This window comes from Chlamydomonas reinhardtii, chromosome 16 (genome assembly GCF_000002595.2).
Source record: "Chlamydomonas reinhardtii strain CC-503 cw92 mt+ chromosome 16, whole genome shotgun sequence".
Taxonomy (NCBI): Eukaryota; Viridiplantae; Chlorophyta; class Chlorophyceae; order Chlamydomonadales; family Chlamydomonadaceae; genus Chlamydomonas; species Chlamydomonas reinhardtii.
The window spans coordinates 6432794-6444917 of record NC_057019.1 but is presented as its reverse complement, the minus strand read 5'-3'; the positions used below and the strand labels follow the sequence as shown (position 1 = coordinate 6444917).

Here is a 12124-nt window from a genome sequence, read left to right as displayed (position 1 = left end):
GCTGCTGCCGCGGCGGGCCGTGCAAGCCGCTGTGCCGCGCCGCTGGCGGCTGATGTTAACATTCTGAGGAGCAATTCCTCCCGCCGGACCTCTGTGAGGATGGCGGCGAGCGCCGAGGAGCCTGCCGCCTCTTCGCCCTCTTCCCCCGACGTGCGCTCCAGCGAGCAGCAGCAGGTGTGCCGCCCGGGTTCTTCGCGTTGCTTGCTTGTGCGTCGGATGGGGTGGGCAACACGGGCTGAGCCGCTGAGGCTTAGGAAGCGCACGTGTCTTTCTTCCCGGCCGGCCTCCGTCCCGCCACCCGCACCGGTTCCCCTTCGCGCCCTTACTTGTGACCCCACGCACCGTTTCCCGGCATGGCACTCGTGAGCATGTGCTGTGGTACACGGCCTACAGTCCCTGCCAAGTACGGTAGTTGAGACGGCATTGTTGCCTACTTGCCTGGCGCCTGCGTGCATGGGATGCAAGCGTACATGCCCACGTGCAGGCGTGTGGTCGATAGGGCGGGACAGCCCCCTTTGGGACTTGACTGATCACCGTTTGTTTCCCGCTGCTCTGCCCACAGCCGACGCCGGCCTCCGGGGGGGATGACGCGGCGGAGCTGCGGCGGCGTGTGACCGACTCAACTGGGTGCATGGAGGAGCTGGGGGCGGCGAAGGGGCAGTGGGCCGGCGATGTGGGTCGGAGGCTTTTCGTTTTTGGCGCTTTTACTACGACTCTGACAGCTTGCGTGGCAGTGGTGCCCGCGGCACGGCCGCAGCTGTACCAGCAGGCGCGAGAGCAGCAGCCTGGAGCGGCGGAGGCAGCGGCGGCGGTGGGGGTGTGCGCAGTGGGCTCAACGCCCGGACCCTACCCGGGCATCCGCCTGCCGCGCACCAGCCCCATTCCCGGCCAGGTGGTCACACTGGACAACGTATGCGTGGGGCTGGTGGTGCGGCGCGGCCCGGACTGGGACAAGATCTACACCAATTTCATGGAGGCTGGGGTCGACGGTGGCCCCGGCAATGACGGCGTAGTGACGGACGTCAGCAAGACTGGCAGGTACGCCTCTGTGCGCTGGAATGCCACCGGCGAGACAAGCTATAGCTGCAACATCACCGGCAAGCCCGGATACCACGAGCTGGTGGTGGCGCCGGCGGAGGCGCAGCGGAATTGCTGATTTGAGTGGTGTACGGTGCATGAGGAAATGGCGCGGCAAATAATAAGAGGCATGCAACTGGCAGTTGCATGCCTGGCACTGGGATATAGTGTAGTAGGCAGGTAGGGCTTAAGGGTGCCAAGTTCGTGATGTTGAGGACGGATTCCGGTGGTTGTGGCCTGTGCGGCCATCTATCGCTCGACGACTGTGTGCGTGTTGGGCGGGTGCGTGCGTGCACAAAGACGCACACGGCTCATGGTTGCGTCCGGTGGCGTTGCGCGTAGGTACAGCAGGGGTGGGGGCACGCATTGGTATGCAGTACTGATAGCTGTCAGACGCTTGTTGCTGGGTAAGCCTCATGGGACATGGGAGCGGGAGCTTGACAGTTGATAATGCAGTGTTGCGCATGTAAGCCGGGACGTCGCAGTTCTCGCAAATGTGCAGAAGGGTCTGGCTGGAAAGCTAGTCTAGGAGCGTTCGCCATGCGTGGGGGCAGGCGGAAACCGCGGTAAACACCGCTGGGGCTGAAATCTATGCTGCCTGTGCTCGCGTGTACTGCCCTCATGTCCATGCCGCTTCGCCCCAGCATGGGTTCAATGCGCATAACCAGGCTGTCATCTTGCAAAGCGAGCCGCAGCAGGACCATACCACCTGCGCCTTGTCAGCAACAATAATCGTGCGTGCTACCAACACTGCGTGCTACTGTTGACGGGCTTAAGAAAGCCCCGCCTGGCCCCGCATCCCGCCTGCGGAGCAACGGCTCTCGCCTTTGCAGTAGTCCAGAGTGGGCGACGGGCCGCCCGCCCGACAGACTAACGGACTAAGTGACCCACCTAGCTTAACAGTGCCCACTCATGATTGCGCAACCCATACTCAACAGTGCATGTTGCATGCCTCGCTCTCACGTAACCGCAGAGTTGCCCAATCCTTTTACGTACACCCAGCTCCCTCCGCTAAACCGCCTGCTCCGTCCCTCACTACTCGGCACTACCCCTGCCTCCTGCAGCACATCACCACATGCTGACATGCATAAGCCTGTCAGCCCTGCTCCCTCTCCCCTCTACCGCTCCTGCTTTCCCTCCCCCTGCCTTCCCTCCCCCTCCCTCCCCTCCCCCTGCCTCCCCTCCCCCTCCCCCTGCCTCCCCTCCCCCTGCCTTCCCTCCCCCTCCCTCCCCTCCCCCTGCCTCCCCTCCCCCTGCCGCTCCTGCTCGCGCAGCTCCGCCGCCAGCGCCGCCACCAGCTCCGACCCGTGGTCCAGCCCCAGGCTGATGTGGCCCGCCCCCGGCACCAGCCGCAGCCGCCCCGGCGCCGCCGCCCCCGGTATGGCGGCCGCCAGGTGCCGAGCCATGGCGGGGGTCACGTTCAGGTCGGCCTCGCCCTGCAGCAGGCGGGTCAGCGGGGTGCGTGCGCGTGTGGGCGTTCCCAGCGCACAAGGGAAGGGGTTCAGCCTGTTGAGGATTTTGGCTCGGCTGACGCTGTTGCTGGCTGCGGGTGCTTCACACGCGATACAGCTATGCTGTCTGGCACCGGTAGTGGGGGAAGACTTATGGCGCGTGTGGTTAACAAAGCAAGCGCTCGGAAGCGCGCCACACAGACGGGCGGCAGCCCCTCGCAACCTCGTACCTGGCAGTCTGACTCATCCGGCAAACCGCCACACGGCTGCACCCTAGGGTTGGGCTGCCTCCCCTCGCGGGCCACTAGCACCGCGAGCCCCCAACTCACCAACACTCCCCCTCAGACCAAACCAGGTCTTGCAGCAAACCGCCGTCTGGCAGCCAACTGATAACTCAGGACAGGAGCAGGCAAGTCAGGGTACGGGAGCAGTTTGCTCCCCCTCAAACAGAGCACCGTGTTGGTGTCTCTCTCTCAGGTCTGCACTCGGCACGTCTCTAGCTGCTCACTGGCAGAACCCAATAAGGTCCCGGGCCTAGAATGCAGTACCCTTCGCTAACAAGTTGCCTCAGCAACTTCTGTCCTCGACAGAACCCTTTAATTAGGTGCTGACGCCCTTCGCCGCGCGGCAGAAAGCGAACTTGGCCTCCGGCAGGGCCTTCGTCAGCGCGTCCGCCACCATCTCCTCAGTTGGGCAGTACTCCACCGCCCCCTCGCCGCGCGCCACGCGCTTGCGCACCAGATGGTGCTGAACGTCGATATGCTTCGACAGCGGCGACGAGGAGATGGGGTTGCGCGCCAGGCTGATAGCGCCCTGGCTGTCGGAGCGGATGGTGACGGCGCCGCCGTTCAGGCCCAGGTCAGCCGCCAACTTGCGCAGCCACAGCGCCTCTTTGGTCGCTGCGGCCGCAGCCTGGTACTCAGCCTCCACGGAGGAGGCGGCGACGGTGTGCTGCCGCTGGCTGCACCAGGTCACCGCCGTCCCGTACAGGCTGAAGAGAAGGGCGGTCTGCGAGCGGCGAGTCAGCGGATCTCCGGCCCAGTCGGCATCGCAGTAGCCGAGAAAGGAGCCGTCACCGCCGCCGCCGCCAGCACCGCCGCCACCGCCTCCGCCACCACCATGTCCGCCACCGCCGCCGCCGGCCGCTGCCCGAAAGCGCAGGCCCATGGCGGCGGTGTGTTTCAGGTAGCGCAGCACGCCTACCGCCAGCGTGAAGTGCACCTTGGTCGGCGCTGCCATATGCCGTGCGAGTAGGCTCAGCGCGTAGGCAATGTCAGGCCGGGTGCAGGTGGCGAGATAGTTGAGGGCGCCTACCAGCGAGCGGTACTCGCTGCCGTCAGTCAGCGTTGGCTGCTGCTCGCTGGCCGCCAGCACTCGCGTGCCGGGCGGCAGGGGCAGGCTGCGCGGCTTGGCGTCCATCATGTGATGCCGCTGCAGCAGCTCCTCGATATACCGGCGCTGCAACAGCAGAATCTCACCAGTGCTGGGTTCCCGGTTGATCTGCATCCCCAGATAGGTGCTGGCCTCTCCCAGGTCCCGCACCTCGAAGCAGGCGCCGATGGCGGACTTGACGGCCGCCAGCTGCACGGGGCAGCCGGCAGCAACTAACAGGTCGTCCACGTGCACCAGCACGTAGACCAGACCCGCCTCGTCCTGCCGCACGAAGAGCGCCGGGTCCGCCGTGGCCGGCGTAAAGCCCAGCTCACCCAGCTTCTCGCTGAGCTTGCGGTACCAGCAGCGCGGCGCCTGCTTCAGCCCGTACACGGACTTCAGCAGGCGGCACGCCAGCGGCCGCTGACTGAGGCGGCCTGCGCCGCCGCTGTCTGCGCCGCTGCCGCCGCTGGCACCTTCACCGCCGCCGCCGCTGCCGTCGCTGCCGCTGTCACTGGTCTCAAACCCCTGCGGCTGCTGCATCCACAGAACCTCATCGAGGTCGCCGTTGAGGAAGGCTGTTTTGAAGTCCATCTGGTGCAGCAGCAGGTGACGCCGGACAGCTATGGCGAGAAGGGCCCGCAGCGTGGCGTAGCGGCTGGTGGGGGCGAACACCTCATCAAAGTCAAGGCCCTTCCGCTGCGCAAAGCCCTTGACCACCAGGCGCGCCTTGAAGCGCCGGGTGCCATCAGGCTGCGTCTTGGTCTTGAAGACCCAGCGATTGGCCAGCAGACGCGCGCCTGGGGGCGGCTCCGCTAGCTGCCAGGTGCCGTGTGCGCGTTGAGCCTTCATCTCCTCCTCCATAGCGGCGCGCCACTCCGCAGCTTGTGGTCCGTTAATGGCCTCCGAATAGCTGCGGGGGTCGCCGGTGTCCGCAGCCGCAGTCATCGCAGCGCTGCTGCTGTAGCTGTCCTCATCATCTGAGGCTGGCGCCAGCGCCGGCGTCTCGTCGTCGCTGTCGCTATCAAACAGCTGAGCAGCCGCTGCTGCAGCCGAGGCGGCGCTGCTACTGCTGCCACCCCCGCCGCCCGCCGCCGCGGATGCGGCAGCCGACAGCGGAGGCTCACTGACGGCGCCGAGGGCCGGCGTTAGTGAGGGGCGTTGACTGCGGGTGGCGGGCCGTGAGGGCCCGGCTGCCGGCGCCTGGGGAGGCGCCGGCAGCGTAGTGGGGGGAGGTGTGCCGTTGGCCGGCGCCGCCGGCGCCTGGGGAGGCGCCGTGCCAGCGCCGGCCGAGGGCGTTGCAGCACTGCTACTGCCACCACCACCACCACTCGCATCCGCCGTTACCCCGAACGGTGTGCCCGCCAGCCGCGACGCCGGACCCCGTACATCCTCATCGAACTCTATGTCCCGGCTCACCACCACTTTGCCGCCGACCAGCACGCGAGATGCGGCGGAGCTGCGCTGCAGGCCCAGGTACGTGCCGATGTCGGCATGCGGGCTGAGCTTGGAGCGGCTGTCGGCGGGTTTGGTGACATAGACGCGGCAGCCGAAGATGCGCAGGTCGGCAACGTTAGGCTTGTTGCCGGTGAAGGCCTCCCACGGCGTGCTGCTGCAGCTGGTGGAAGGACTTAAGTTGCGCACATGGCAGGCGTGCACCACAGCTTCAGGCCAGAAGCTGGGGGGGAGCACAGCCTCAAACAGCAGGGCGCGGGTGCGCTCCATCAGGGTGCGGTTGAGCCGCTCGGCCGCACCGTTCTGCTGCGGCGTGTACGGCGCGCTGAACTGGTGCGCGGTGCTGCGCTCACGCAGCCACTGCTCCAGCTGCTCAGCGTGGTACTCGCCGCCGTTGTCGCTGCGGAGGATGCGCAGCTTGCCGCCATCGCGGCAGTGACTCTCGAACTGCGCAATCATCTCCTGCAGCGCTACACCAGCGTGGTCCCTGGTGGGCAGCAACCGAACAGCTGATAGGCCGGTGGCGGCGTCAAGCAGTGTGATGAAGTAGCGTGCGCCACCACGGCCCACGGTGGGCATGGGGCCGCACACGTCAGAGTGCGCCAGAGCCAGAGGCTGTGGCGTCTCGCTGCTGCTGTTCGGGAAGGGCAGAGAGGCCGCCTTGGCCTCAATGCAGGTGCTGCACACCGACCCGGCTGCCTGGCTAAGTGCGCACAGGTCAACATCCAGGCCGGTGACAAGGGACCCACCCACCATCTGCATCAGCGCAGTCCAGCCGAGATGGCCGAACCGGCGGTGCAGACGGAGCGCAGCGCCCAGAGAAGCCGCCGGCGAGCTGGTGCTGCTGCTGGCGCCGCCGCCGCCCGAAGGCGCGGCCGCACCAATGCTGCTGCTACTGCTCATAGTGCCGGAGCCGCTGAGGCTGCTGCTGCTGGTGGTGCCGCCGCGGCCCGAAAGCGCGGCGGCGGGATTGGGGTGTACACCGATGTTACTGCCGTTGGCGGCGGCACCACCGCCGCCGCCCGGAGGCGCGGCGGGGCCGCCGCCGGCAGCCGGCGGCGCCACGGCGGGCGCCGCCAGCGCGACGGGCAGCATGGTAACAGACAGCGGGAACAGACCATCGCGCAGGCGGCCGCTGAGGAGGTTGCGGCCACCCTGCGCTAAGGTCACTGTCTCCCCCTCGAACACTACCTTTACGCCGCTGGCCATCAGCCGGCGCACAGATAGCAGGGAGAGCTGGGCGGCTGGCACATACAGCACACCCGTCACATCAACACGCTGCCGCCCGGAGAGCATCCGGAGAGTGCCCGATCCCCCGACCGGGCTGCTGTGGCCATCCCCCCACAGCACTTGCCTCACCCTCGAGCGGGGCGTGAAGTTGTGAAGCAGCTGACGCAGCGGCGTGATATGGGCAAAGGTGCCGGAATCCACCACCGGCACACCACTGGCGGCGACGGCGCTACTGGGGCTGCCGCTGACGCTGCCGTTCGCCACCACCCCGACGCTGCTGCTGCTGGAGGGATACAGCACGGTGTCTCCGCTATTGCAGACGACACTCGAGCGGCCGCCGGAACTCGCAAGCCCGGCACTGCCGCTGCTGCTGCTGGAGACTCCTGCTCCTGCGCTGCTGCTGTTGGGTCCGCTGCGAAGGCGCCGGAACGCCGCGCGGACCATGTTGATCAGGCTGCAGCCACCGCCCAGGGGAGGCGGGGCGCTGCCGATGGTGCTACTGCTGCGAGAGCCGCTGACGGCCGCGCTGTAGCAGTAAGTGCTGGTGCTACTGCCACCGGCGTGGCCCTCCACCACGCCGGAGCTGGGCATGCCGCCGTCGGCCGTGCCGTAGCCACTGCTGACGCCCGAGCCAGCCGACTCGGCGCCATAGGTGCGGACGATTAGACTGCTGCCGGCGTCAGGCACGGCCCAGTCCTCAACACCCCGCACAACCAGCACGTGCGCAGTCTTGGAGACGGCAGTGCCGGCGCCACCCGAGGCACCCCTGCTCCCGCCGCTCCGCCCACCGCGCTTCTTACCTCCTCCGCTGTCGCCACCTTTGGGGCCGCCGGCACCGCCGCCACCACTGCCGCCTCCACCGCCGCCACCACCGCCGCCGCCGGACTGCTTCAGCTGGGGCGGCGAGCGGATGTCAGCGCGGAAGATGCCGGCCGCAATATCGGCCAGGCGCACGCGGCAGTGGGACCGAATGTGGCCAGGCTGCTCGCAGTAGTGGCAGATAATGGCGCTGCTGCTGGCGGCGCCGCCGCCTTGGCCGCCGCCGGCACTGCCGGCGGCAGCGGCGCGGCCGCCGCTGCGGTTGACGGCGCCGACGTGCCCGCTGCGCGCCTGCTCCTGGTTCTTAATGAACTCCTGCTGCATTAAATAACCGCAAAGCTGCTGCAGGGTCTGGCCTGGAGAGGCGTAGCAGATGTCGCAGATGTTCTCCCAGCGCGGCTTGGGCAGACCGGCCAGCAGCTTGAGCCGCACCTGCTGGTCGGTCCACGAGCCGCCGACCGCGCCGATGCGGTCCCGCAGGTCACTGGCGCGCAGGAAGTAAGAGGCAATGGTCTCGCCCTCTCGCAGGCAGAACTCATCGCGCTCTGACTCGAACTGCGCCAGTTTCAGCGGCGCTGACTGGCGGAACAGCTGGATGACGTAGGCGTGCGCCTCGTAGGCGTGCTGAGCGAGTGCGAGTTGCTGCGCAACGCCCTCACTGCAGGACATGCGCAGCAAACTGGCGGCTGCAGCACTCTCATCAGCCAGCTCGCGCGCCGTGCGAGGCGTCGTCGGAGCGTAGGCGAAGAGATATTCTCCGAGAGGCACACGCCGGGAGTTCAGGTGGTCCAACAGGCTGCGACGCCACGCAAAGTAGTTTGACGCGTCCTCTAACAACATTACTTCACTATAGTCCCCCATACTACCTAGCTAGCTAAGCGGCCGACCGCGCGCGGGTTATCGCGGCGCGGGGCTCATAACCTGTTGAGGATTTTGGCTCGGCTGACGCTGGCTGCGGGTGCTTCACACGCGATACAGCTATGCTGTCTGGCACCGGTAGTGGGGGAAGACTTATGGCGCGTGTGGTTAACAAAGCAAGCGCTCGGAAGCGCGCCACACAGACGGGCGGCAGCCCCTCGCAACCTCGTACCTGGCAGTCTGACTCATCCGGCAAACCGCCACACGGCTGCACCCTAGGGTTGGGCTGCCTCCCCTCGCGGGCCACTAGCACCGCGAGCCCCCAACTCACCAACACAGCCATGTGCCAGCGACAGCGAAAGCAAACAGTAAGTATCCCCATGTTTGTGCGTGGCAATGGCCTCTCACTCTCCACCGCCGCCCTGTCCCTCCGCCAGCTCCACCCGCCGTCACACCAGCACGCGCCGCTACCCGCCATCCCGCTCGGCGCCCGACCCCAGCCGTACCCCCTACGGCATCGGATCCTTGTGCCTGGATACCACATGTTGGAAAGTCGCCGGTATGGTCGACTGTCACTCACACTAGTTACACGGGTTACACCGAACGTTAGGCAATGCAGGAAGTAGCGTGCCTAGGAAAGTGAGGATGAACGGGCAATGCAACAGGTGCTGCGGGCGCAAGTAGCCGGGGAAGTTGCATGCGGACGTTGCGCGATCTAGGCGGGATATAAGCCGGCGTTGGCACGCCGGACTTACACCAGTCTTATTCTACCTTACTGGGTCAATGTAACAGTATAAGGAAAGCTAGTCTACGCGAGCCTGCTATTCAGTATACCGGATGCGATAGGAAACTTGCCAAACACCGCGTATTTCCAACACACATATAGTAATCTAAGCCACCCAGCCACCCGCCCACCCATTCCTCACGCAGCTCCCCAGCCGCACCTGCCACACGAAGGTGGGTGCGGTGATGCGCTCCAGCGGCAGCCCCCAGGGCTCCGACGTCAGGCGCATGTCGGCCCACAGCCCGGCCAGCCCCTGAGCCAGCGCCTCGCGCCCCGAGCCCGACATGAGCGCAACCAGCTCGGGCTGCTGCCGCATGGCGCGAGCCACTGCCAGCCTTAGTGTGTGTAGCAGGCGTAGCGTGTGTAGCAGGCGGGCGGGCGGGCGGGCGGGCGGGCGGGCGGGTGGGTGGTTGCTGGGTTGGTGAGTAGGCAGGAAGGCGGGCAGGCAGGCGCGCAGTAGATTTGGATTGTGGTGCTCGTTCGCACGCAGCGAGCTGACAGGTCTGGCGGTTGGCGAATGGGCACCAATGCGTTTCCACCAGACCATGTCAATCACAATCACCACTACTGTACGGCTACGACCCACACATGCACACGGCTGTCCCCAGCCCCCTTTGCGCACCCACACCCGCACCCTCACCTGTCCGCCCGCGAGAAACCCGCAGCCACCAGCATGGCCGCCGTCACCGCCTCAGACAGCGCCGACCCCGCAGCCGTCCGCCGGACCGCGCCGCCCTCGCCCGCCCCGACAGCCGCCGTCAGCGCCCCTGCCGGCAGCGCCGCGGCCGCCGCAGCCGACCTCGCCGCCGCATCGCCGCCTCCCCCTTCACCTCCCCCGGCTCCTGCTCCTTCCCGTTCGCCTGCTTGCAGCCCTTCAGCAGCCCCCCCGCCGCTGCCGGTGTCTTGCCGCCCCCCTTCCTCCTCCGGCTGTGCCCCTGCGCCCGCTGGCTTGCCGCCGTGCGCTTCCTGCGCCGCCGCCTGCCGCGCCGCCGCCGCCACCGGCCCTAGCCCCAGCGCGCCCGCCGCCCGCAGCAGCAACGTGCCAGCCGCCATCACGCCGCCACACAGTCTGGGCGCGTGGTTGATTGCCAGGTAGCCCAGTCGATTGCTCAAGGCCATGCCTGATGAAGTGGGCATTGGCGTTGGTTAACGCGACTCAGAGAGGGCTTACTGTTATTGCGACTACTGGCACGGCCATACGCACATGACGTAGTGTGAAGATGCGCTTCACCCATGCACGTAGTTGCGGCGTCGTGCGCGTGCGTGTGTGGTGGAAAGCCCAGCCGCCCACCTTGCAGCAGCCCGGGTGCGTTGCGGGTGTGCGTCATGGAAGCCACCAGGCACACCGCCGTGGTGCGCTCCGGCAGCAGCGCCGCACAAGCCGCCGCGTAGGGCCCACCGCCTGTGCACATACACACACATACACACACACACACACACACACACACACACACACACACACACACACACACACACACACACACAGCACCGGGGCGCTGTCATCAGTAGTGCGGTCTGCGCAGCACGGTAGGTGTTCACTTGCGGTCGTGTGGCAGCCGCTGGCCCCCCTGGAGGCCACGAACATGCGCATTACAGATGAGCCGTCCGCCTCGGATGCCCTCGCAGTGCACCACCACGGCACCGCCGCGCCCCCCCCCCCCATCTCCTGCGCGCCTACCGCTGGTGCCCATGAACACCACCCGCCGCAGCCCGGCGCTGTCCAGCAGCTGCCGCACAGCTTCCACCACGGTGGGGAAGTCGTACTGGCCAGGCGCTGCGGGGCCACCGGCGGGGAGAGCCGGGCAGGGCGGGGAGCGCAGTGCAGGGCAGGGGAGGGCGAACATGGGAGCGAGGGAAGGACGCGTAAGGGAGGGGAGGGAGCGCAGGGGAGGGCAGGAGTTGGTTTGGCTGACCGGCAATGGAGGTGAGGGCATTGCCTGTCTGGCCGACGCGGTGCCGAGCACCGGGTGAGGCCGCGGTCACTGATCAGTGCCGGTGGCAACATCGTGGACTGTGCCGCGAGCTGTGTGCACGCGCACTTGCACGCAACACGCATGCCGCCATGGCGACCACGCACGGCGCGGCTGCCCCAGCAATTCTCACATGCATTACCACGCCCGCGCACGCACAGAAGCAGCGCCATCACTCCTCATCGTCAAGACCTCCCTCCAGGGCACCTGACGCCCGGCGCCCGCACTGCGTCGCCGCGGCCCACGCACCTGGCGGCAGGGAGGAGCGCCCCACGCCGGGGCGGTTGATGGCGAGCACCCGCAGGTCGTGCCTTTCAGCATGCGGGTGCAAGAATGCCGCTTCATGGCGTGAGCCTGTCGCGTGGGTGGGGTTGAGGGCAAGTGGGATGCGCGGACTGGGTTGAGTGGCCTTTGCGTCGGGGCGTGCTGGGGTGACGTCGCCGTGTTGCTCAGCACAGCTTCAAGTGCAGCGCTTACTCGGCCAGCCGTGATGGTAAATAATTGTCTTTGAAGCGTGAGGAGCTCCGAACGATGCGTATTCCAGCACCGCGCCCGTCGATAGGCGGAGCAAGGGCATGTTGCGACAGATGTTGCGAGCTACTTTCGCGAACTGCTTTCACAATCTAATTTGTCGCTGCTGGAGATGTTCATAAGGAAGCAACTGTTTGTTGAAGTGTTAGGCGCTTCGGATTTAACTTGCGTGGGGCGACACGCGTCATCCGGGTTGTACCTCTGAACCCCATGCGACTGAACCATCACTCGGCTGAACCCTGGACTCCCAGCCCTCCCCGGCGTCTTGTTACCCTTGCGCAAAAGTTACTGCGCTTAAACTGTGGCATACTGTAGAGCAAGCCTTCTGGGTGTGGGCCTGTTCCGATCTCAATCGGAATGAGTAGACTACGGACAGTGAGTATGACAGGCGGTCCCCTTGGCGGTCCCGTGCGGATGTACGCGTGGGCAGGAGAGACCAGATGAACATAGTTGTGCAGTGCATGACTTCTTCTTATGATCTTTCCTATGGTCGCGTGTACTGTGCGTTCACTGACCACGTGGCTGCCCAGGCAGTTGCACAGACAGTGCATCACTAGGGCACCCGCCCATCACTTCAC

At 66.4% G+C, this 12124-nt stretch overlaps 4 protein-coding genes across 4 annotated transcripts; 2 read left to right on the top strand and 2 right to left on the bottom strand.

Annotated features, from left to right (window-relative positions):
* Positions 1 to 62: 62 nt before the first annotated feature.
* CHLRE_16g673400v5 (uncharacterized protein) lies at positions 63 to 1559 on the top strand. Its single transcript, XM_043071215.1, has 2 exons — positions 63 to 174; positions 563 to 1559. Exons 1-2 carry the CDS (start codon positions 100 to 102, stop codon positions 1154 to 1156), a joined length of 669 nt encoding a protein of 222 aa, XP_042916148.1. The 5' UTR covers positions 63 to 99; the 3' UTR covers positions 1157 to 1559.
* Positions 1560 to 1590: 31 nt separating this feature from the next.
* On the bottom strand, positions 1591 to 8412 carry CHLRE_16g673450v5 (uncharacterized protein). The gene is made up of 2 exons (XM_043071216.1): positions 2759 to 8412; positions 1591 to 2513 (listed from the first exon to the last, which is right to left on the bottom strand). The coding sequence occupies exon 1, from the start codon at positions 8262 to 8264 to the stop codon at positions 3129 to 3131; it is 5136 nt and encodes a 1711-aa protein (XP_042916147.1). The 5' UTR covers positions 8265 to 8412; the 3' UTR covers positions 1591 to 2513; positions 2759 to 3128.
* A 100-nt stretch (positions 8413 to 8512) lies between these two features.
* CHLRE_16g673554v5 (uncharacterized protein) lies at positions 8513 to 9062 on the top strand. The gene has a single exon (XM_043071221.1). It carries the CDS (start codon positions 8658 to 8660, stop codon positions 8844 to 8846), a length of 189 nt encoding a protein of 62 aa, XP_042916146.1. The 5' UTR covers positions 8513 to 8657; the 3' UTR covers positions 8847 to 9062.
* An 8-nt stretch (positions 9063 to 9070) lies between these two features.
* Positions 9071 to 11892, bottom strand: CHLRE_16g673553v5 (uncharacterized protein). Its single transcript, XM_043071220.1, has 6 exons — positions 11493 to 11892; positions 11265 to 11369; positions 10724 to 10819; positions 10337 to 10447; positions 9686 to 10166; positions 9071 to 9380 (listed from the first exon to the last, which is right to left on the bottom strand). The coding sequence occupies exons 1-6, from the start codon at positions 11590 to 11592 to the stop codon at positions 9152 to 9154; spliced, it is 1122 nt and encodes a 373-aa protein (XP_042916145.1). The 5' UTR covers positions 11593 to 11892; the 3' UTR covers positions 9071 to 9151.
* Positions 11893 to 12124: the final 232 nt, after the last annotated feature.

Coding starts and splice junctions, on each gene's coding strand:
- CHLRE_16g673400v5 (XM_043071215.1), top strand. CDS start 100: ATGGCGGCGAGCGCCGAGGAGCCTGCCGCCTCTTCGCCCTCTTCCCCC. Junction 175..562: donor GCTCCAGCGAGCAGCAGCAG/GTGTGCCGCCCG, acceptor CTCTGCCCACAG/CCGACGCCGGCCTCCGGGGG.
- CHLRE_16g673450v5 (XM_043071216.1), bottom strand. CDS start 8,264: ATGGGGGACTATAGTGAAGTAATGTTGTTAGAGGACGCGTCAAACTAC.
- CHLRE_16g673554v5 (XM_043071221.1), top strand. CDS start 8,658: ATGGCCTCTCACTCTCCACCGCCGCCCTGTCCCTCCGCCAGCTCCACC.
- CHLRE_16g673553v5 (XM_043071220.1), bottom strand. CDS start 11,592: ATGCCCTTGCTCCGCCTATCGACGGGCGCGGTGCTGGAATACGCATCG. Junction 11,370..11,492: donor TTACCATCACGGCTGGCCGA/GTAAGCGCTGCA, acceptor CCCACGCGACAG/GCTCACGCCATGAAGCGGCA. Junction 10,167..10,336: donor CGCACCCGGGCTGCTGCAAG/GTGGGCGGCTGG, acceptor CCACTTCATCAG/GCATGGCCTTGAGCAATCGA.